Genomic DNA, 23,797 nt, shown 5'->3' with positions numbered 1-23,797 from the left:
AGAGTGAAGTTTTAAAACATAAACTTCCAGGCTCCTCCCTTCTCCAGTCAGGGTTTTTCCTAGGATGGCTTTATAGGGAGTTGTTGAAATGCAGGTACAAGAAATAAAGTGGGAAACTGATACCTGCCGCTGTACGGGGGAGGAAGAAGCAGGGGAGAAGAAATAGGAAGGAAATGTTGCACCCCTTGGGGGATGGGACTCCCCAGTGTGAGACGTTTTATGCACTGAGCCCAGCTGATACAGGTGCTGTCCAGCTCCTATTTTGTCTGAACACGACTGTGAGCACCTGTGCCAGGAAGAGGGGACGCTGCATTGAGTTGTCAGTGGGTGGTCTTGTTCCTGCTGGTGGAAGGTGGGCAGATGCGGTCAGCTCAGCCTCCACACCTGCTCTCTCTGGGGTTTACACCCTATTCTGTCTGAAAGCTCTAGTGGTCTCCATGTCATCTTCTCCAACTCTCCATTTCCATAGGATGCCGGTCACAAGGGCTGCTGTGTGGATCTCTACAGCACACACTACACACCACATCACATCCCACCCCCCCATCCCCCCACCCCCCCCCCCCCCATCACCACATCACATCACATATCATACACCCCCATAGGATGTCAGTCACAAGGGCTGCTGTGTGAATCTCAATACCACACACCACACCACACATCACAACCGTACACCCCATAGGATGCCAGTCACAAGGGTTGCTGTGTAGATCTTAACAGCACATACCACATACCACATACCACATACCACACACACACACACACACACATATAACACACAACACACCACATACACTTGCTACACACATATACAACACAACACACAATGTACACATATATAACACTATACACACACACACACACACACACACACACACACACACCACACTCCAGGAGCCTGATCCCAACTGTGCTAGCCTCAGAGTCCATACTGCCCTCCCATACAAAGTCACATACCATCTCCAAATACACACACACACAGAGAGAGAGAGAGAGAGAGAGAGAGAGAGAGAGAGAGAGAGAGAGAATGCTAACTATTGGAGGTGATGGACATGGCAGATTGATTTTATTATTCCATAGTATAGTCAAACTCACATTGCTACTTTGTACTTAAGAATTACAGACAATTACAATGTATCAGTATATAAGAAACAAACGGAGAAAGAAGGCTCCCACAGAGATACTGGGAATGAGGACTGTGGTGGGCAGGAGATCTACAGCAGGCCTGAGGATGAGGATTCTGATGGCTTCAGCAGCTGTCTCCCAACTGCTAGAGGAGGGCAGGGCCTAAGGGGAGCCATAAGAAGAATGGGGTGGGGTGGGGATTCAGCATAATGGGGTTACATTGAGGGGAAGAGTCTTGATGGGCAGGGCCTGAGGAGGGTGGAGTCATAATTGTAGGCTATTCAGAGGGTGGGATGTGGAAGGGGGCGGGACAAACACTTACAAATGCCCAGGTCTCCAGCCACTGGACCAATGGCAGAGCTTCCCATCATGAGGTTTAAGCCAGGTAGGCAGGTGTATGCTGAGCATGGCTGGCTGCATGTGGAACCCACAGCTTGGGGAGGTCTGGGACTCAGCCTGGGTGGTCTGAACTAGACAGCCCAATGTTTACAATAGCCATCCCCTCTAACTTTGACTTCCTGCTTCTCTCCCACAGCCTGCGAGCTTCCTCACCTTGTACCTGCTCGTGATGAGCCACCTGGGTTCAGCAGCTCCCACCCAGAATTCCCAGGGAGAGGCTTCCAGTCACTAGCCTTCCCTCTCCTGGGGAACAGAAGCTGGAGAGATGGCACTGCAGTTAAGAGCACTTGTTGCTTTTGCAGAAGACTTGGGTTCAGTTCCACAGTACCCATGTGCTGATTCAAAAGCTACACATAGATGTGTAACTCCAATTTTAGGGGATCCAACACCTGCTCCTGAACTCTACAGGCACCAGGCATGCTCACCATGTGCACACATACATACATGCAGGCAGAACACTCATAAGCAGAAAATAAATCTATTTTTTAAAATGAAAACTAGCTTCTCTTGGTTCCCTAGAGGAGGGTGAATTGAGATCAAGAAAGTTATCATCTGTACTTCACGAAAGTTGACCAAGGCAGGAATGGAGGTGCACACCAGGATTACATGGGAGACACAGAAGTAGGAGGAGCACAGTAAACTGGAGGCCAGCCTGGTCTACACATGAATTCAGATCAGCCATGGCTACATAGTGAGACCCTGCCAAAAGGAAAGAAGGAGGGAGGGAGAGAGGGAGGAAGAAAGGGAGGGAGGGAGGAAAGAGAAATTGCTGAGGAAGATATACGAGGTTTGCTCCCATCTCTAGTTTCAAGACTTGAGAGGCTGAGGTCAACCTAGTCTACACAGTGAGTTCTAGACCAGTCATGGTTATATAGTAAGACCCTGCTAAAAGAAACACACACACACACGCACATGCACACACACATGCACACACATGAAGGATACATCTATAAATTCAACACTTAGATACCACCCTGGGCTATGTGAATTCCTGGCCAGCTTGAGATACAGAGTATAAAAATAGTCTCAAAAAAGAAAGAAAGAAAGAAAGAAAGAAAGAAAGAAAGAAAGGAAGGAAGGAAGAAAGAGAGAGAGAGAAAGACATTTTTAAAAAGAAAATTGACCAAGGAAAACTCCTTATTTCCCTCCGTTATTCCAACAAAGACCAGAATTGCTTTGCATGTGAATTTAGTTAATATTAGTTATTAGTGCAGTGGGGCTCTGTTGGAACAGTAATTTCATCCTGTGTATCTCCTCTGAGGCTGGGGCTCTAAAACGCACAGAGCCGGACTGATCAATACTGTTATAATGAAGACTAAATGTGGCCTTTGGTTCCTGAGCAGCCATTAGAACAATGTATCGTAGCTGCCTGCCGCTCCCTGTAAGCTAGAGGAGAGAGGGAGTCACTAGCCTGGGCATCGCAGTGTAATCGACTTATGCATATTAGTCTGTCAGGGTTAAATATTTATGGTTTCAATTGAAAACTTTGGTCTCTGCTTTTTGTACCTTAAAACTAAACACACACATGATTAATGTTTTCTCAGATTATTCCAGAAAAACACTTGAGTGCTGACTAGTGCTAGTACAGTTCATAGTTTTTTAGTGTTTTCCTAATTGTATTGCTCTTTAAAATTCAACCATAATTTGTATGTATCCCTGTTCTCCTTTTTGTTTATTTCAAAAGAACCTTAGTTCAAATTTTACTTTATAAATCAAGAAGTGAGTTTGACCGTGTAGCCCTGCCTTTCAGCACTCGGAGATCAAAGGACAGCCATGTGATGTGGCATTGTGGACTCAGTGCTCATTTCTGAGACGAGGTCTCACGTGCCCAGGCTGGCCCTGAACGCATGGGAGCACTGCAATGCTCTGACCCTCACGCCTGGAATTGCAAGCATGCGCCACAGGCCACGTTCATACAGGACTGGGGCTCAACCATGGCTTTCTATGTGTTGGGCGAGCACCCTGCCAGCTGAGTCACATCCTCTGCCTTGTGCCGGGCATTTCCCAGAGCCAGCTCACTTTTTTTTTTTTTTTTTTTTTTTTTGGTTTTTTTTTTTTCGGAGCTGGGGACCGAACCCAGGGCCTTGCGCTTCCTAGGCAAGCGCTCTACCACTGAGCTAAATCCCCAACCCCGAGCCAGCTCACTTTACGCATCACATTTGACTGGAGGCTGAGGTGAAAAAAATCAAGCAATTTGCCTAAAAAAATCAGTGCGGCAACAGACAAGGCAAAGGGGTTCCTGCACATGCGCCAAGGGGTAAGCCAGTAGGAACACTGACCAGCCGCTAGGAGCCCACCTGGAGCCGGCATCCACCTGAGCAATGGAGGTTAGCACAGGACAGGTTAAGATCTAATGACCTGAGAACAAGGGACTCCTAAAGTGGCCCTCAGATATAAGCCTGACTCTAACAGGTCTGATGTGGCAAAACCCTGTACTTGGGTGACATTGTGGGGCCAAACACAGTGTTAGGATGGGGGTGGGGGGCTGCGGGGAGAGGAGCTGAGGCCAGGAGCTTCTCAGATCAGGACAGAGTCTCCGGTAGGGAGGAGGCGCGAGAGGAGAGAACGCTGTACTGAGAATGGGTGGGCCATCTTGATTTCCCACTCTGTGGGAACCGAAGTCACTCGAAGGGAAGGAAGAAGGTAAACTGGATGAAGTGGTCAAACTCTAGAAAAACAGAAACTCCTAAAGGAACTCAAAAAGAGATAGGACGTTGGCCGAATCCATAACTACCAAGTGATTTAGTCACCCCTGAACCTCCTCTTCAGACAAACCCAGGGCCACCTGGTCTCAGTGGCGAGCTCAAGGAAACATGAAGAATTCATATCAGACTTTCACGTGCTCAGACAAAGCTTTTGCCACAAGGTCAGTTTTATCTCGACACCCAAACTAGGCAAAGACAGGTGCTCAAAGGAAAGACAACCGTGGATTAGTACCTTTAATTAGCACGACACAAGATCCTCTAAGTCTTGTTTACATAAATTATCCCTGTTTCACTGGAACAAAACACTGGTAAGCCCAACCCAGAAACATATAAAAGGGCCACACAATCCTGAGCTCGTGGGATTTATCTCAAGAATGCAAGGAGGGGTTGAGCAGTCAGAAGTGAACAATGCTTATAGCACTCTCTCAGGATCAAAGGCAAGACGACAAGCACGGCCACCTCAAAAACGCTTGGCCTGCTGTAGCACAAGTAACACCATACTTCCTGGTAAAAGGCTCAGCTCTTCAACCCTCTCCTTCTAAAATTACAAATAAACCTGGACCTGGTCAAACTGGTTTATGATACCAGGTCTCAGGAGGCCCGGGTAAGATGGTTGGAAGCTCAAGGCATTCCTGAGCTACCGAAGAGTTCAAGTTGAACTCGGTCAATTAAGTGACACCTGTCTCAAAAAAGAACAGAGAAACAAAACAAACTTGGTTTCTAGCTCAGTGGTAGAATGTTTGCCTAGCATGCACAGGTCCAACCCCAGAACCCATACAAACATACACCACACCACACCACACAACAAAACAACAAACACACAACATCAGCAGAATTGTTGACAGTTTGTCATTGCTAGAGTAAAGGTTCAAGTCAGGGGGATGGGTGCCCTGAGTTAGAAGTAAAAGTGAGTTTGTGTTTGACATTACCCCACTGGAGGTGCAGGGTAGGCAGTGAGCATTTTTCTTATTATTTATTTGTGGGCAGTAGAGTTGGCCCAGTGGTGAAGAACATTTGTTCCTCTTGCGGATGACCCAGCTTCCGTTCTCAGCATTCTCATCACAACCCACAAGTGTCTGTAATTCCAGTTTAAGGGAATCTGAGCTCCATAGACATAGGCATCAGGCCTCTGTGTGTATACATCACACACATGATATATACATATACATATATACATACACATACACATATACATAGCCAAGCAAAAACATTCATATACATAAAACAATAAGATAAATAAACCTTCAAATGTTGTAATTTATTTACGTTTATTTTATGTGTATAGGTGCTTTGTCTGTCCGTATGAATTATGCACACCAGGTGTGCATCTGGTGCCTGCGGAGGCCAGAAGAAAATGTCAGAGTCCCTGGGATGAAGTGACAGGTGGGAGCTACCTGCTAGGTGGGCCCTGGGAATCGAATCTGGATTCTCTGCCAAAGCAACCAACCGGTGCTCTGACTGCTAAGCTGTCTCTCCAGCATCACTGGTACAATTAAATAAATATTACTCTGAGACAGGATCTCGCAATGTAGCCTTGGCTGGTCTAAAACTCAGCACGCAGACCAGGATGGCTGGAACTTACAGAGCTCCAGCTGCCTTAGCATCCCGAATGCTGAGACCAAAGGTTTATACCATTACACCTGGGTAATTTTTATGTTTGAAAATTTGCAGTTTTCTTCTTTAAAACTTAATAACATTGAAAGATGATGACGACGATGACGATGACGATGACAACAACGACGACGACGATGATGATTGACAGAGTCTCACTTTGTAGCCCTGGATGGCCTGCAACTTGCTATATAGACTAGGCTGGTCATAAACTCACAAAGGCCCACCTGCCTCTGCCTCCTGTGTGCTGGGATTAAAAGTGGGTGTTGCCGTACCCAGATAACATCCAAAGATTTAAAAATTGTTAAAAGATAAACATCCCCAGAAATTTTAACCATTTTTACCAAAAGGGAAAGTGGATATGCATCAGTACACCTTATTCTTGCCGTCTCTGAGAAAGGTCAGTCCCAAGTGAGCCCCATTGTTGCTCTTTCATTAGTTAAGGCCACTCATTAACTTTGCCTGTCACCAGGTAGCGGCTGGAATAGTGGCCACTGTGTTTAGCAATAAAGAATAATTTGCTAGCGATTTTTAAAAAACCACTCACTAGTCCACACTTACCGTATTGGAGGAACTGACAGGATGGCTCAGTGGTTATGAGCGGTTTCTCCTCTTGGAGAGGTCCCAGCTTCAGTTCCTAGAGCCCATAAGGCAACCACATGTAACACTAGTTCCGGAGGATGCAATGCCGTGTTCTGGCTTCTGAGGACACTGCAACATGCATGCTGCACAGATACATATGCAGGGGAAACACTCATACACATAAAAGAAAACAAATCACAGAAGAAAAAACCTCTCCGAGCTCCGTGCTTACACTTTGTTGTGTTTGTAGAGGTCTAAGTTACTCCTACTCCTCCACACAATCAAATACAAGAAATCTGCCCATTTATTTCCCCATCCTTTCTTACCTATGCGGCCAGTACTTAACCTAATGAACTCTCTAGAACTCAGTCTAGGAATCTCTCTCAGAGTCGGCCCCTGGCTTGCCAATCTGCCGGAGACCTTCCGTGATTGGCAGACGGCTTCACGTCCCTGAATGGTCTCTCTGTCTCTGGAGCTGCCTGTGGGTTTGTCCAAAATGAAAGACTCACTACTCACCCCCGGATGGCCCAACAGCCCCAGCCCAGCATCTGACTTTACCCCAGCCTGGTCCTGACACAGTCCACGTGGGTGGGTGCCTGCTACCCGGCCAAGGCACCGGTGGAAGGACGGATGGATTCGCTACAGCTGCTCATCGGTGTCGGCCCCTCATGATTTTAGAGACTACGGTGGTTTTTCTTTTTCTTTTTTTCTTTTTTTCGGAGCTGGGGACCGAACCCAGGGCCTTGTGCTTGCTAGGCAAGTGCTCTACCACTGAGCTAAATCCCCAACCCTGTTTTTTTTTTTTTTTTTTTTTTTTATTGAAAAACCTTTCCACTTCTACCATCATTATGAATTGTGTCAACTTTGCCTCGGAAGTGTGTGCCTTTGCTTTGCGACCTGTCTGTAATCTTCAGACTCCTCTGTATGGTTCATCTCTCGTCGCTTCATATTTTAATTAATTCGACCATTTCATAATTTAGTCAATTTGCTCTCCAGCTAGACACGCCTTCAGTTCCTGTTTATATCAGTACAATTTTTTGAACTTGCATGTAGTTACCATAGTGACCCCTCACGCCTGAGGAGCCTTCTGCATAGAAACTCATGCACGGTCACTTGGTGTATAATTGTTGGTATACAAGTTGGTTTAAACTTAAATCTTTATGGAAAGTTTCCTTCAACCTACTGACAAATTTCCCAGGAAAACCCCAAACTTATATCACCCCCATGAGAGCAAGCAGCAAGAGAATAAAGAAGCACATTATTAATGCATGCCTGGGAGCCCACAGGCCACCCGTGCAGTGCCAAGGCTCTCAGTGAGTTAATAATACATTAGCCATTGTCTGTGGCCTAGACAGGTTGCATGACAAGAGAGAGACCAGGATGTGAACTGCAGTTCCCGAAGTCCGTGGTGCTGCTGCTGTTGGGGACAACGGTGTTGGCCCATGGCTTAGGCTACGGAGAGAGTGAGGTTATCTCAAAACTACAGGAGTTGGATATGAGCAAAATTGAGTTTCCTTTTATCCTATTGCAAAGGCCACAGGTCTGCAGCCCAAGCCCGGGAGGCAGCTTTCCTGTGTTTTGTCACGTGCTGTGCAGAAAGGGGCAAATCCTTGCCCAGCCTGGCTCCACCTATCACAGTTATACAACCCCACCCCCTCCTTACAGCCAGAATCTCAGCACATAATTTCTAGCTACCAGACGCTACTGAGAAGAGTCCTCACCTTGTGGTTGACTGACAACTTTTCAAAGTGGAAGAAAAGGGGAAAAGAAGCTAGGCAGGGTGGTCCATGCTTCTAATCCCAGCACCCAAAGGCTGAGACATAAGGCTTGCTGTGAATTTGAGACTAGCCCAGGCAACATAGGTACAGGCCAGCCTGGGCTACAATGTGAGACTGTCTCAATAAAAAGAAAAAAAGACAGGAAAGAAGGAAGGGAAGGGTGTGGTGGGCAAGAGAAGCCGGAAAGAAGAGAGAATTGAGGACCAAAGGAGGAAGAGAGAGAGAGAGAGAGAGAGAGAGAGAGAGAGAGAGAGAGAGAGAGAGAGAGAGAGAGAGACTGTTTCAGGCCATCACAGAATGAGCACTGAGTGGGGTCAGCACTATTCACCCATTACACAGATGCAAATTGTGGGCCCTGTACCAAATACATGAAGGCAATTATTAACGGGTGGCCACGATCCCAGCCACAATCCCAGGGCAAACACCCACCAGCCAACATAGAAAGCAAATGTCAGATCCAACTCTCCAAGGCCAGCAGGCACCTGGTGATGATGCAGCTAAAGATGTGGTAACCATGACCACAGATGGCGGTGACTGGGGTGTCAGTGCTGTGCAGGTGTTGCTCCATCTTCTGAGGCAGGGACTGTGGGTGAGTGTGGTGAGCCAGTATGGAAGATGTCTGCTGCAAGGGCTACCCTGTTCTAGCTTCGGCCTGCTTCTACGATTAACACACTGACCAAAAACAACTTTGAGAAGGAAGTGGCTTATCTGGTTTACACAGTCTGTCACTCTCTGTCACGGAGGGAAATGGGCAGAAACCATGGGGGAGCACTGCTTAAACCATGAGGGAGCTCTGCTTAAACCATGGGGGAGCACTGCTTAAACCATGGAGAAGCACTACTCAAACCATGGAGGAGTACTACTCAAACCATGGAGGAGTACTACTCAAACCATGGAGGAGCACTGCTTAAACCATGGGGGAGCACTGTTCAAACCATGGGGGAGTACTACTCAAACCATGGGGGAGCACTTCTCAAACCATGGAGGAGCACTGCTCAAACCACGGGGGAGCACTGCTCAAACCATGGAGGAGCACTACTCAAACTGTGGAGGAGCACTGCTTAAACCACGGGGGAACACTGCTCAAACCACGGAGGAGCACTACTCAAACCACGGAGGAGCACTACTCAAACCACGGAGGAGCACTACTCAAACCACGGAGGAGCACTACTCAAACCACGGAGGAGCACTGCTCAAACCACGGGGGAGCACTGCTCAAAACATGGGTGAGCACTGTTCAAAACATGGGTGAGCACTGCTCAAACCATGGAGGAGCACTGCTCAAACCATGGAGGAACACTGCTTAAACCATGGAGGAACACTCTTGCTGGCTTGTTCAGCTGCCTTCCTTATACTGCCCAAGATCACCTGCCCAGGGAATGATGCCACCTACCATGGGCTGGGCTCTCCTACATCAAGTAACAGTCAAGACAATCCCTCGCAGACCAATCTTATCCAGACAACTACTCAACTGAGAGTCTTCCCCCTCCCCTGAGGTGATTCTAAGTTTTGTGGTGTTGACAGTTAACAGGACACTTTGCCTGTAGGAATAGTGTTAGCATTTATTGCTGTCACGAAATGCCAGATGAGTATCTTACAAAGTCAGGAGAGATGTATTGTGGTGTACAGTTTAGAGGTGCCAGTCTGTGGTCACTGGGCTTGTTGCTTTGGGGAATGGACAGCGGAGGAGGATGTTCACATTATGGTGGCCAGGAAGGAAAGAGAGAAACAAAATCTCCCCTCTAACAGCAGGTCACTATGCCCCACTGCTTCCTGTTAAGTCCCATTTCCCAATATCTCTACTAACTACCAAGGTCCCATTTAGTTATGAGTCTTTAAATGAAGCAATTCATCCACGCAGTCAGATTCCTCATGACCCACTCACTTCCCAAAGGTGCCATTTTGGATGCCGTTGCATTGGAAACAAAGCTGTCAACCCATGGGTTGGTGGAGGACATTACAGATCCACATTACAGCAAAAGCTATCAATAGAGACTTTCCCCCAGGCTGTTAAATAATCTTCGGTTTCCCTCTTCTACTCTTGATTCAGCTGCTGTATTCAGAGTGACACTGTAGAGGGACACTGGTCTGTCCGATGGTTAGTTACAGCTGGTGTAGCACTGATGCTGTCCTGCTTGTTCAATATTCTGACACTCTCTCCAGCTGTGCCAACTCTTGTCTCTACATATGATCTTCATAGATAAATACCCCTATTTCCCCTAGGTCAGAGGAAAGAGCTTAAGCCTGGATTCTGTTGCCTACATCATGAGGAGAGTCGGGGTTTCTCTTGGAGAGAATACGGGGTGCACAGGTCACTAAGCAGTGGCATCATCTACGTCACACCTCTGGTGAGGTTCTGAGATTCACAAGTAGGTTTGTTTCACTGGGGGGAAATCCTGTAGCCACAGATGCCACAACACCTGCACTGTAGCAGGGCCCTGTGCCATGAATCTGAAGAGAGTGGAGATTAAGCATAATACCTTTCCTAAAACATCTCTGCCCTAGAGGAGGAAATAGTAATGAACTAGAGAATAATGCTGTCTACAGTCAACAACGCTGTCTACACTCAACAATGCCGTCTACAGTCAACAGGATGAGTCAACAGCACACGTTTGCAGAGACCCAGACTCAAAAGCTTCGTGCATTTCAGTTGTTGACAATCCTAGACCTGAGGATGGTGCTGACCCCATCACAGCCAGCCTGGGAGAGCTTGAGCCCTGTAGCTGCCCAAGTGATAGCCAAAGAGAGTAAAACCCAAGGTTTGACCCCAGCACCGCAGCTCCAGTGCCTGCAACTCTCTCTGCCCCAGTGAGCTGTCTCCAGATTACGTTGTATGCCACATCTGCTGTGGATGATGCTGGAAAACATCCAGAAAGGACAGCAGAACCAGGGAAGGTGAACCAGGGCTCTAGGTAACAAGTAACCGAAAGAAATCCTTTGCTCTGCTTAACAGCGATCAATGGACCTCCGTTGTTCTTATAGTGTGTTTCACTATGATGTATTGTGTGTGTGTGTGTGTGTGTGTGTGTGTGTGTGTGTGTTTGTTGGGTGCTTTGGGGTGTCTACACTCCCAGTCATCCTTCCTTACCCCCACTACTCTACCCCACCGCATGTCCCTGCGGTTCCCCTCCTATTTCTGGGTGATCTTTTGTATCCCTCCCCCCTTTTACTCTAAGTGAGAGAAGTTGGTTAGTGTCTGGCTTTATGAGTGTGGCCTGTTTTGCCTCACATGATGACTCTGGCCACAGTCTACACACAGCACAATTCCATTCTTCTCTATGGCTGAATGGAGCTGCTCTGTGTGTTCTGCTACAATTACTTCCCCCGTCGTTCTGATAAGGGCACCTAGGCTGGTCTAGAACTCGACTATGTGGATAGTACAGCAGTAAGCACGCTGTACAGGTCTCTGTGTCATACGCAGGGTGGGACAGCCGGTCATGTGGAGGACCTCCAGGAGTCAGTTTACACCTTCCACATGTTGGTTCAGGAGTCAACCATGCTGAGACGCCATGCTGGCTCCTGTACTTCATGTTTGCATGAGCGCACGCTTAGATCATCTGTCCACGTATTGGTTGGCTTACTTGTTCTTTTGTTAAGTTTCCTGAGTTCTTTACATATTCTGGATATCAGTCATCAGGTATCAGTGGCCAATCAATCATGGCTTCCGTTTTGGGGGTATTGGCATCCTGGCCAGGAAGTTACTGCTTTCCTCTAGCAGCTTCAGAGATCGGGGGTCGTTCAGTAAGGATCTGATGTTATCTACAGTGAGTCAAACGGTTCTAGGAAACGGCATAGTTGGCATGAAATATTGAAACAAGACCCTTGCCTCTCATCCTGTGTAGACACACCACTCAAAATCAGTCATTCTTGAGAGACAGAGAACTGACTGGAAAGCTACAGGGCTCACAGGACTAAAGGAAGCTGGAAGGGCAACGACAGAAAATGGACTCAGTCAATGACAAGGACAGGCTGAGACCTGGGGCCATGGTGAGGCCACATCACAGGCAAGTCCATCCTGTTCTGAGCTGGGAACACCACCACTGCCTTTGGGTCACTCACCCAAGAGGGAAAGCCATCAGCTCTAGTTGACAAGGTCCGCTGGCTGTCCTGGGGGCAGAGGAAGGATGTAGATCCCACTATGCTGGTCACACACTAAAGTCCCCTCCCCTAGTCTACTCCCAAAGGGGTAAGAGGTACATGGCTACCAGCAACCACCCCCACCCTAGTAAAGATGAATGATAACGTGTTGGGAATTACCTTTTACTCTGGAAGTGCAGAACTGGAAATCCCCCAAGTTAGCTGAGTTAGCAGGAAGCCATTGGGGTGCTGGTAGGAACTGGTAGGCAGGCGGCCCTATGCAGACCTCCCTGACTGAGGAGGCTGAGCAGAGACTTGGCTGGGGGTGGGGGTAGGTATAAGAGAAGGAGAGAGGGTGCAGAAGGGGCTAAACTTGTCCAGCTGCATGGTTCACATGCACTGGTCGTGCTCAGGGTGCTGCCTGTTGCAAGGTGTTGATTCCCCTCAGTGCATGCACAGAAGCATGAGAAGGCCGTGCTGAGAGCCACGGCATCTCTGTTATTTCTTGCTTCTGCACCTATGTTCTAGGTGATTCATGCATTTTAAGGGGAAAGCTCTGAGTTTAGCACATGGACCCTGCTGGGGTAGCCTTCAGCTTGAAGTTGGAGCACTGGTGGGATGCAGTACCCTTTGAGATCAGGGAGGCCTCCCAAGCCCACTGGCTCCTGTCTTGTAATGTAGGACTACTGTCTCTTGTTGCCTGAAACCAGGACTTGTTCTTATTGTAGAAACCATTTACTGTTCCGTACCAGGTGGCCCTTCCCATAGCCCAAGATCAGCCGCAAACTTGCCACATACTCTTGCTTTAGCCTCCCTAGTGCTGGGATTCCTGGCCTGGGCTGCCACACCAGGCCTGAAAGATCTTACAACTTTTGTCAGAATTTGGTTGTGAGCTAATGGTAAAGATGTAAGAACCAAGAAAACAGAACAGGGAAGGAAGGCGACAATCGTCTTTCAGAAAGAAAATAATCTGGGAGGAGGAGGGCACAGTTGGAACAGAAGAAGACCCCATGTAGCCTATGCCTCGAGCACCAATGCTCTGTCAATCTCAATGATATCACAGATCAGCGACTTAGTGGGCACTTGCTGTGTCATCCCTCAAGGCTGTGTCAAGGCCCAGGGAAGAATGAGAACGCTTCCCATGATCCCAGCCCCCAGGAGCTTCTTTAAGAAATTCCAGCATGGGTTCGGTACTTAGAAATATGGAAACAGAGGAAGGAAAGGCAAAGAGTGTAGTGAGATTTGTGGGATTTTGGTTTCTTTTTAAAAACCACAGAAATAGTATAAAAATGTGCTTACTCTCTAATCCCAGGTGTGAGGATACGGGGCTGCTTCGGACTGTCTGCAGCAGCTGACTGTGATTTGACTCCTGCTCTAGCAGGGGTGTGATTTTGCCAGCTGCAGATGGTTTCTGCGATTGTGTGATTGATGCTAGGGACTCTGGGAACTTTTCAGAGGGTAGACAAATGCTAGACCCCCCGTGAGTCAGGGTTGGGGGTTGGTGGTTGTTGGGGGGAGTTGTTTGCAGTTTGTAAGTGGTTCTGCTCAAAGAAGAAATGAAAGGAAAGAAATTAGATTCAGGGAGCTCTCTGTTTCTGTCTCTCTGTCTCTGTCTCTGTCTCTGTCTCTCTCTCTCTCTCTCTTTCTCTCTTCCTCCTCCCCCTCCCTCTATCCCTCCTATTCTTTCTCTCCAATCTAGTGATAGAAAATGAAACCAGGGGAATAAAGGGTGGGAAGAAGAAGAACCACGGAGCAGCAAGGATCAGGGCTGTGAGTGGCCATCTTCATAGGGAGATTTGGGTGGATCACATTATCCTGTCGTTTTAAACAGTAAAGCAGTTGTATTTGTTTGGCAAAGTTAGAGCATACTTTTTCATATAACAAAATTCATCGTGATACAGAAAACAAACTTTCGACACACTTACAGGAATGTGTAGAAGAAACCTAATTGTCCTTGACCTTTCTTGTACAAACACCATCCCTTGAGAAGACAGGAGTCTGACATAGCCATCTGCATGGTCTGCTTGACTCACACACACCTTGAGGACATGTCTTCTGGGGTCCGAATATCAGGAAACATTCTGGGATTTGCTAAGATCCATTTACCAGAGTGTCTTGGCCTCCTGCCTAGGGGGGCTCATTCCCAAGGACCATCCTTGAAGGGTGTACTATATGGTTTCATGAAGAGAGGGAGGTCTGTGTGACCCTGGGACACAGCTACAGGTCAGTGATTGTTCAGAAGTCACAGGAATGCCACCCTCAGGAAGAGTCATCTATCTTTTCCAGGTGGGAGGCAGATCTGGGAGGAAGCCTCAAACTGCTGTGGTGTGAGAAATTACAAAATCTCAGAGAGGGAATGGGAGTTACTTGGGAACACTATACGATGATGGTGTGGCAACCAGATGTAGGGTTCTTGAAACCCCAACAAGGGCACTATACATAAAGAAATAACTACTTCCCGGGCATCCATACCCTCTGGGCACTCTGTTCAGGGGCGTCATACGTGTATAGCTGTGGCCTTTCTGCTTAATGCTGACTGTGCCCATTGAACCATCTTCCTTTGAGTTGGGGAAACTACTTCACCCTGATGATCTTTAGGCTTCCGACGCACAGACCGGTGGGTCTCTGTGTACCAACCCTACATGAGCCCACATGACCTGCGGTGTGGGGTCCTTGGTCACCTTCTTCCGCAAGGCCTTCGAACCGAGACTGGTGCTAACTTACTCTTCTGCCCAATGCCTTCCTCCAGACTCTGAGCCACCCATTCAAAGGCTCAAGCAAGGGTAAGAGAAGGCCGGCTCTCTCTCTCTCTCTCTCTCTCCCCAAATGCTGTGTTCCTGATCTGACACTCTATCTCTGCCTTGGCCTAGTTCCTTTTGGAGTCACAATCTGAGTACTGTAAGGAAGAGCAGAGATGGCAATCGGGGCTCTCCCTGCCCCTAAGCCTCACCCTCTACCTCTGTGTGCAGTGGCCAGAACAAAGGGCACGGAAATGAGATCCGCATCAGGACTCAGTGGACGTCAGGGACTCATGGTCAGTTGGGGAGATGGGCCTGCTTGGTGACACTGCCAAGCTGCTTCTCAGCAGAGTCCTATGCATGGGAAAGCAGCAGGACCCCAGCACTAATGAGAGAACGTGGGGTGATGAATCTGGAGAACAAGGCAGATGAGACCAGCACTTGCCCTCAACAAGGGCAGGAGGGCAGTGCGCAGCAAGAATGGTGAGGTCGCTTGGCTGGGTGCCCGCTCGGGCTAGGCCTTGAGCAATTCATTCACTTGTCAGAACAATCCAGGAGGTAGGTGGTGTCATTGTCTCCAACACATGATGGGGCTTGAAGTCCTGAGGGATTTGTTGAAGGGCATCTGGTTCCTCTGGCCTGGCACCAAAGTCACATTTGTGGTTCTCTTCCATCCAACTTCAGGAAGGATGAGCCTGGGGGTAAAGCTTTGGAAAGAGGTTCCCGTCCAGCCCTCTCGTGTCCCGGGGCTGAACAGGTGACAGAGACTGACTTAATGCCAGTGGGTCATGGGTGAGTAGGTTTGGTGAGCGGGGGTGGGGCTGGAATGGCCATAACTGAGAGACGTCACGTGACTGACTGATGGCTCTCTGAGAGACTTGGTGTAACTGGAGGCCTGGTCTTAGGAGCCAGTGTGGCTGTGGGTGAGCTCTGCCTTGGCCAACTTCCTGTATAAGATTGGAGAAGGGGGGAGGGGGCAGATGCCTCCTCCCCCCAGGATCGACATCGATATTTCAGGTTTGCATGTAAAAATACCCACTTCCAGACAAGCCTCGGGCACTGGCTTCCTTACCCACCCTAAGCCATTCAGGTTGAATTCCACCCAACTTAGATGTCAGTGTAACCTCATGAGCATCCTGGACCTCCCTCCCCGTATTGTCACGGCAGAACCATTGTCTCCTGCTGGTTTGTCTTTGAGAACCGGCAAAATTCCCCAATGGCTGAGAGGAGGGAACAGTCCAGAGCCCATCCACAGATGAGAGGATAAAGAAAATTCAGTGTGCACACACAGCAGGTGTCGTCAGGCCCAGATGCGACCCTGCTCCTTAGAGAAAGATGATGGAGCTGCAGCGAGAGACAAAGGCCTTATGTTCTTTTCTAGGTGGAAAGCCAAAGACTCTGAAGCGATCAGAAAGAACGGCAATTACTAGGTATTGGGGGTGGGGATGGGGTGGGAAAGAGTTGGATTTGATGTGTGATGGCTTCATGACTGGGTAGAATGTCTGCCTAGAGCCCTACTCATACGTACTCTGTTTCACCTCAACAGAAAAAAAAAAAATTTATAGCCCACGAGCTTTGTCTTCTGAAACTGAAGCCAGAATAATAGAATATTAACACATAAAGTTATCACTCTCGTTCTAGGACAGTAATTGACTTCAATGTGATAGAAATTATGTAACATTAAACATTTTGTCTTCAGAGTCATCAGCCCGGTCACGCAACACCACAACAGCTATCCCGTTTCTCTCTGGGACGTTCTGCTTTCCCAGCTGAAACGGCCTCATTAAACACCAATTGCCCGTTCACCTCAGCTCCTGGCACCCACGGCCTGCTCTCTGCTCTGACTTCGGTAGCTCTAGGGCCCTTAAACTTTTATAAATGAAATCCTACAGTTCTCCTCACTTCATATAGCCTACACACACACACTTGCAAGCCTGTGCTTGTGGTAAATGCACAAAAACATGTGCAAACGCCTAACGATAGGCTGATGTCAGGTGTCCTCCTCTATCTCTCTCCACCTTATATTTTGAGACAGGTCCTTACTGGACCTGGAGATCCATGTTCCTATTAGACCTGCTGGCCAGCAGGCCCGGGATAGCCTGTGTCTGCCTCCCTGGAAGTGGAGCCCCATGTCCACACACTGGGTTTTCACTCAGGCGCTGGAGATCTGAACTGAGGTCCTGGTGCTTACGCACCCAGCACTTTGCCAACTGAGCCACCCTCCTTCTGTCCCTTCAGTTTTGAGCTCCCTCATGGCCTTGAACGTGGCTGAAGACTGACCTTGAACTCCTCAATCCCCTGCCTCCACCTTCCGAGGGTTGAGATTTTAGGGGACATTTTTGGCATTTTCAATTTATCTTTTTTGATGTAAGTCCTCCCTCTGTGAGGGAGACTGGCCTTAAATTCTTGTCTTTCCCGCCTCAGCCTCCCAAGTGTTAGAACTCTAGGCACGCACTGACATATCCAGCACGTTCTGAGTACACTTAGGTCATTTCCAGTTAAAACCGATAAAATATTCTCACAAATTACAATAAATGGAAGGTATTTTAAGGAATAACATTTTGTCTTCCTATTTATAAGAGTAAATAGGGCAAGGGAGACCATTTGCTTTATTTTCTGGAAAGTCCCCATAAATAGAACATCCTTTAAAGCCCTGTTAGGTAATATCCAAGAGGCTTGCTCAGGCACAAACCCAAATCACCTCGAATAATGACGGGCGCTAATGACCGTCCAACCCCTATTCCGGATTGCCTGCCATTTATTCAGTCTGTCAGACAAGTAATGACAGTTTGTATTAAAACTACTTTTCAAATAAAGGGCACGGCAGATTGCTTTCATTTACTTTATTGGTAATTTTACACACTGCAGAACTTGGTTTTGTTTTTCTTTTTAAGAAAACTGGGATTAAAAATCATTGATCCTTTAGAAGCTAAGATAGGGGCATGCAGAAAAATTAAACAATTCCTAGCATACCTTTTTTTAAATTTTTTTTTACATAGTCTCTGAAAAATAAGAGGAAAATAGGATGCAGAGAAGCAAACTAAGCCCCCAAAAGTCTCCCTTGGGGGACAGGCAACCACTTGGGTAAACAGAGCCTCAGGAGGCACCATGGACCCCTCTGATACTTGAGGAAGCAAAGACCCATCATACAACAGAGGCAAAACTTCAGAGGCCCATCAAGGAGAATTCCTGGATGGGCCATATCTGCAGGGATCAGCTGATGAGACCTGGCAATTGGGAGAGGTCGGAATGTGGAGGGTCCTTTAGTCCCCTGAATAGCCTTCTGTAGCCGTGTCCTGTGATTAATAAACACCTTTCAGAGTCTATTGACTTAGCAGACCACCAGCTTCCACCAACCCCCAAGCTAAGTATAACATCAGATAGCATCTGAGGCATAGGGAAAAGCTCCCCCATCTTGCTGTAACCATCTTTCTGATGTGCTCACAGATGTGTTTCAAATTTGCCTGGATTTATGACTCAGTTTTGTAAAACTATTAAACCTTCATGGCCAGCTATGGTGTACACTTTAAATCTCAACACTTGGAAGATATAGGAGGAAGAAGCAGGTGGATCATGAATTTAGGGCTAGCCTAGATGTGCTAGGCTTTTTAATTAATTAATTAAATTTTTTTCTTTTTTCTTTTTTTCGGAGCTGGGGACTGAACCCGGGGCCTTGAGCTTGCTAGGCAAGCGCTCTACCACTGAGCTAAATCCCCAACCCCAATTAATTTATTTATTAATCTATTTATTCATTTATTGTTTTGTCAATTTGACACAAATCTAAAGGTACCTTGGAAGAGGGAATCTCAGCTGAGAGACTGACCCGTGGGCATTTTCTTGATTGATCCTTGATGTGGGAGGGCCCAGCCCATTGGGGAGTAGGGGAGGAGGGCAGAGGGTAGTGCCACCTCTGGTCAGGCCATACTGTGTGGTACAGAAAAGCAGGCTGAGCAAAGCATGAAGAACAGGCCAGTAAGCAGTGTTCCTCCATGGCCTCTGCTTCAGTCCCTGACTATAGCTTCCATCCATGATAGTAGTGAGCTGAGAGCTGTGAAAGTATAAACCCTTTCCTCCCCAAGCTATTTTTGGATTTTTGGTCAGAGTGCTTAGTCCTCCTATCTGTAGAAACCCTAAGCAAGGCCCTGAGCTACGTGGCAAAACCCTGTCTCAGAATAAATGAATAAACTCTGGTATCACCCACTACTCCCTCCTGGGTACATCCCAGGGAAGTGCTGCAGAGCCTGGCTGGCTAGCATGATCCAGAGTCTGGGCGCTCGCCCCACAGTGATGTTACACAGCCGCAGGGCCCCCAATGGACTGCTGTAGACCGTAAACTTTTCTTCTCATTGGCAAGGCTTCCCGACCTCCCTTTGCTTTTCCTGCTGAAACTCAGTGGCTGAAGTGGCAGTCTATGTGTAATTTAATCTTTTCACAATTTGTCCAGAACCTGTACATACAAGATCCCTAGCTGTGCCAAAGAGTGGAAGATCGATGACAGTAGCCATCCCCAGTGAAACCTTCCTCACCAGCTCAGGGCTCAGTAGCTGTAACTGCCAGCTTTCAAAAGCCCGGAGGAAAGTGCTCAGGACGGAGAGCGGCCGTCCAGGGCAAACATCACTAAAAAAATACTTCCCCACATGATCACCATCTATGAGGGTTAGACAAGCTGCTGTGAGCAAACGAGTCCATGGTCTCACTGGTGCCACTAAATGTGAGTGACTATAAGGGGAGAAGCCATTACCTGCAACTAAAAGAGATTGAAAAGGTGGAGGGGAGGGGGACGTACCAAAGAAAGATGATCAAATGAGAGTTTATTCTGAAGAAGAAGAATTCGGACAAACGGTCAGGGAGTTGGAAGGGATTGTACGGGGCACAGGAAACAAGATGTCCTCCTGTTGGTTGTGGCCTGCTGTCTTGGAGCAGAGCAGCAGTGTTGGCCAGAGGCTCTCGTGGAAATATGGCTTATTCGTGCTCCTTGTGGAGGGAGGCAGAGGGCATATGATCTCTCTCCAGAACAGTGTGGCAGAGGGAACACTTCAGGGCCTCTAAACGCAGCCTTTAGTGGTTCTGTAATGTTCATTTTGTCTCTTGAGAAACCCAACTGCTGTGTGAAGAAGCCCAGGCTAGCTCACTGACTTGTAAGAAACCATCTGAAAAGAATAGCCTGCTCTCCCAACCCCAGTTCCCATCTCAGGGACACTGCACACGTGACTCAAGCTATGGTGACATTCCTACCTTGGCAGAGCCTCCAAAAAAATACAGTAGCTTTGAGATTCCCAGCCAACACCAGGGAGGGCAGACCAACCTGCCAAGCCCGGGAGAACTGGCCAGCACTGGCTTCCCCACCTGCTTCAACACCTCCTGCATGGGTAGTGGCTTGTTACACAGCAATGACTAACAGGTTCCCAGAATGAGTTGGAGTTTCTGTTATTTTAACCACGTCCTAAGTTCTTTTTGGGGGTTCCAAGTTAAAATGCTGACGTCTGTTGGTAATAGAAAACCCAACTCAACTTGGTATTGCATTGACTCTTTACCAAGTCTTTGTTTAGGGTGGGTTAATGGGTCTATGACACTTCAGGATCTTCTCACCAGAATCATGCTTCTGTCCCCAGCATGAACACTTTCCTCTGGCTACCACCTCTGGTCCTCTGGTGTCTGAAGGGAGCAAAGCAGTAGGCATCCCCTCCAGACAACGGCGTCCATTCTTAAAAGGGAAGCCAGGTCCTTTCTTAAGAGCAAGGAAACCTTCACTAAACATCCAGCATGTTCCTCTCGGTATTCATTAGCAAGTCAGACACTCGCTAGAATGAATAGTGCCAGCTGGAGGGAGCCAGAGAGTCCCCCACAAAGGGTGAAGGCTCAGAGGATGAAGTCCCTCACTCCTGAAGCACCACTAGGAAAGTGCGTTGCTCTGTATGAGGAATAAGACATGAGGGCTCACTGTACTCCCAACACTTCAGAGGATGAGGCAGGCAGTTTGCATGGAGTTTGAGGACAGCCTAGGATGAAGATTCTGTCTCAAAAATCCAAACAAGGAAAAAGGAAGGAAAGAATAAAACATGCCTCCGAGTAGAACATTCTCTAATGACAGGAAGGCTTTATCCCGAGACAGGTCTGTGCCAGGAATACCCACTGTAATTGTAATTGGCCACTAGAAGCTTACAATTTAGCCCAGCAGTACGGAGTCACCGTAGGAAAGAGATAACATCACCAGAGACACATGCATGAACAGCACAGTCAGGGCCACAGGACTATGGCCATAACGCAGAGGCCAGCTGCTAGTCCCTAGACACAGAGGCCTCAACAGTCTACACCACAGCTAGGAGTATCACTGAGAGCCGGCCACCAACCTAACCAGGCTCACACAGCAAGTCCAGGAAGGCCAGAGAGAGAACACTTTGCCCTGAGGCTGTCTGGGTGTCTGTAGCTGGTGTTACATGGTGAGACACTGGGGTAGAACTCAGGTGGACAGCAAGACTGTGGTGTCTCAGGAGGTCTGTTTAGTCACTGGCGCTGGTGTCATCCGTGTCTAATCCAAACCGTAGCAATGCCAGATCTTCTCCAATCCCTGTCAGAATGGTCTCAAATACATTCCTAATCCCCGGGTCTGGTACTCCTGATCGGCCACTGCAGATCCCTAGTCTCTGGTTCTACAGTCATCTGAAGCAAAAGCAAGAGATATAGAACCAGTAAACATCAGATAGATTAGGGCTGAGCCTGAGGTAAGGAAGGTTGTACAGCTGCGTGCCACTTCACAGCTGGGCAGTAAAGAACAACCTTCCCCGGGACTGGAGGTGCTAGCCGAGGTGAAATAGTTGTAGGATATAAGCAGGAAGCGCTTAACAGGGCGCTGGACCATGAGGTAAAACCCAGGCCTGGGGAGGGAGGGTCTTGCCAGAGGCCTGGTTCTGGAAGGTAGGACAGATATCAGGCCCCAGCAGCAGGTAGAGTAGTGAGTCACGTCACCAGAGCTGGATCAGGACATGCTTGGTTTGGTCTCCCAGGGAGGAAGTCCCAAAAGGGATGGTAGTGTCCTCACCCTGTAGCCACCTGAGGATCCTGTGTCTTCTGTCCACCCCCAGGCAGGAGGTGTGACCCACAGGCCCAGGGACCCAGGCCCACCGCACCCGCCATTGCCTCGTAGGCCCACAGCCAGGCTTCCTTTTTAGAATAGGAGTGAACGGGGAGGAACCAGCTGCGGGGAGAACCGGCACCCGACAAGCCACGCGGGGGCGATGACAGCTCCCTCCCCGCCCCGCAGGGAGGCGGAAGCAACAGGGCGGGGCGGCGCGCGCTAGGGAGTCGGGGGCGCGCGGGGCCGGGGCGGGGGCTGCGGGCGCGCATGCTCACACGCGCCCGTGACGCGCGGGGCGCAGCGGGGCAGAGCCGGCTCCAGAGGCGCGGCGGCCGCGGGAGGAGCAGGCGCGGAGTATCGAGCGCAGGCCGCGCCGGCCCGACGGGGAGCAGCGACGGGCGCGGGCCGCCTTCCGAGCCGCCTGCGCGCGGGCCGAGTCCCTTGCCGCCGGCGGCGGGGCATGAGCGCGGAGGGGCCGCGGGTTCCCCCCGCGCCGCCCAGGCCGTGACCGGGCGGGGCGGCTGCGCTAGCGCCCGCAGCCCAGGGGCTCGCGGAGCCGGGAGCGACAACCATGGACTGCAGCCTATTGAGGACGCTCGTGCGCAGATACGTGAGTGGCGCGCTAGCATGGGGCTGGGGTCGGGGTCGGGGTCGGGTCCGGGTCGGGTCGGGTCGGGGTCGGGGTTCAGGCCCGGAACGTCCTGCGGACGGGTCCCCGCAGCGCTCTACCTGCGCTCGCCCGGGCCCACCCGGAAGGCAGTTGTAGCCGGGTCGATCCCGGGGTCGAGGGACATCCATCCTCGGAGGTTGCGCTCAGCTGCAGCGGAGCGGGCCCACGCGGGGACGGGGACCGGCTGAGACATGTGTACGGGGCTGCGGGGAAGCGGAGAGCCTCCACCGGGGAGTCAGAAGTGAAGTTTGCCATCTCTGAAAGTAGCCAGCCAGGTCGGAGTGCGCAGTTCCCGGCTCCCCTGGATGCCGCTGCGCGGTTAGTGACGAGTGCCTCACCAGGGGAGACCAGGGAGATGGCAGCCATCAGTCGGGACGGAGCAAAGTGGGTGTGTGTACAGAGGAGAGAGACTCTGCCCCAGGACAACTTCTCTTCCCTAAGCTGGACACAAGGACCTATTGTCCCGCAGCTGGCGCCGGGTGGTCACAGGTTTGAAGAGCGCGTGCCGAGAGAGGGCTGGGTACGGAGGGGACCAGAGCCGGCTCTTTCTGGCTTCTCTGTCTTTCTGGCTTCTCTGAGCGGGACACTTGGCCTTGGATGTGGGTTTTTCTGAAGGGGAATTTACCCAGTTTTTTTTTTTTCTTTTTCTGGTTAATTTCCTTCCAATTTCGGCTTTCCAGTAAGAATGAGACTAGAAAACTGCAGCCCTCCTCCATGAAATGAAAGGGGGAGGGGTGGTCCTCTTGGTCCCCGTAAAGACTCTCTGTGGACCCGCCTGCTTCCCAAGGCCACAGGACTCGGTTTTGTTTTGTTTTGTTTTGTTTTTTAAACTTGGTACTGTCTTTTACTTCCATACTGTTCTTAGGCAAGCCTTCAGCTACCTTACATTTCCTGAATCTAGGTAAAATTTCACGTTCGTTTCTTTTTGCCATACGATTTTACTTTCCAAGTGATCTAGGCTGCAGGCTTTCCTTAACGAACTTTGCCACTCTTAATTATTTGATAATCCATCTGGAATGTAAGTTATGGGATGTCATTCT

At 49.2% G+C, this 23,797-nt stretch overlaps 1 protein-coding gene across 1 annotated transcript in view; it reads left to right on the top strand.

The window, feature by feature from the left end:
* The first annotated feature begins 22,389 nt into the window (after nucleotides 1–22,389).
* The window catches only part of Atp11a (ATPase phospholipid transporting 11A), a 113,496-nt gene continuing 112,088 nt past the window's right edge, over nucleotides 22,390–23,797 (top strand). The window contains exon 1 of the mRNA XM_032919443.1: nucleotides 22,390–22,697. Within this exon, the coding sequence (XP_032775334.1) occupies nucleotides 22,659–22,697 (39 nt within the window). The 5' untranslated portion in view covers nucleotides 22,390–22,658. The remainder of the gene's footprint in view (nucleotides 22,698–23,797) is intronic.

The sequence above is a fragment of the Rattus rattus genome, chromosome 13 (assembly GCF_011064425.1).
Source record: "Rattus rattus isolate New Zealand chromosome 13, Rrattus_CSIRO_v1, whole genome shotgun sequence".
NCBI lineage: Eukaryota > Metazoa > Chordata > Mammalia > Rodentia > Muridae > Rattus > Rattus rattus.
Note: the sequence above shows the minus strand (reverse complement) of the source record. Positions and strands in the feature narration are given on the sequence as shown.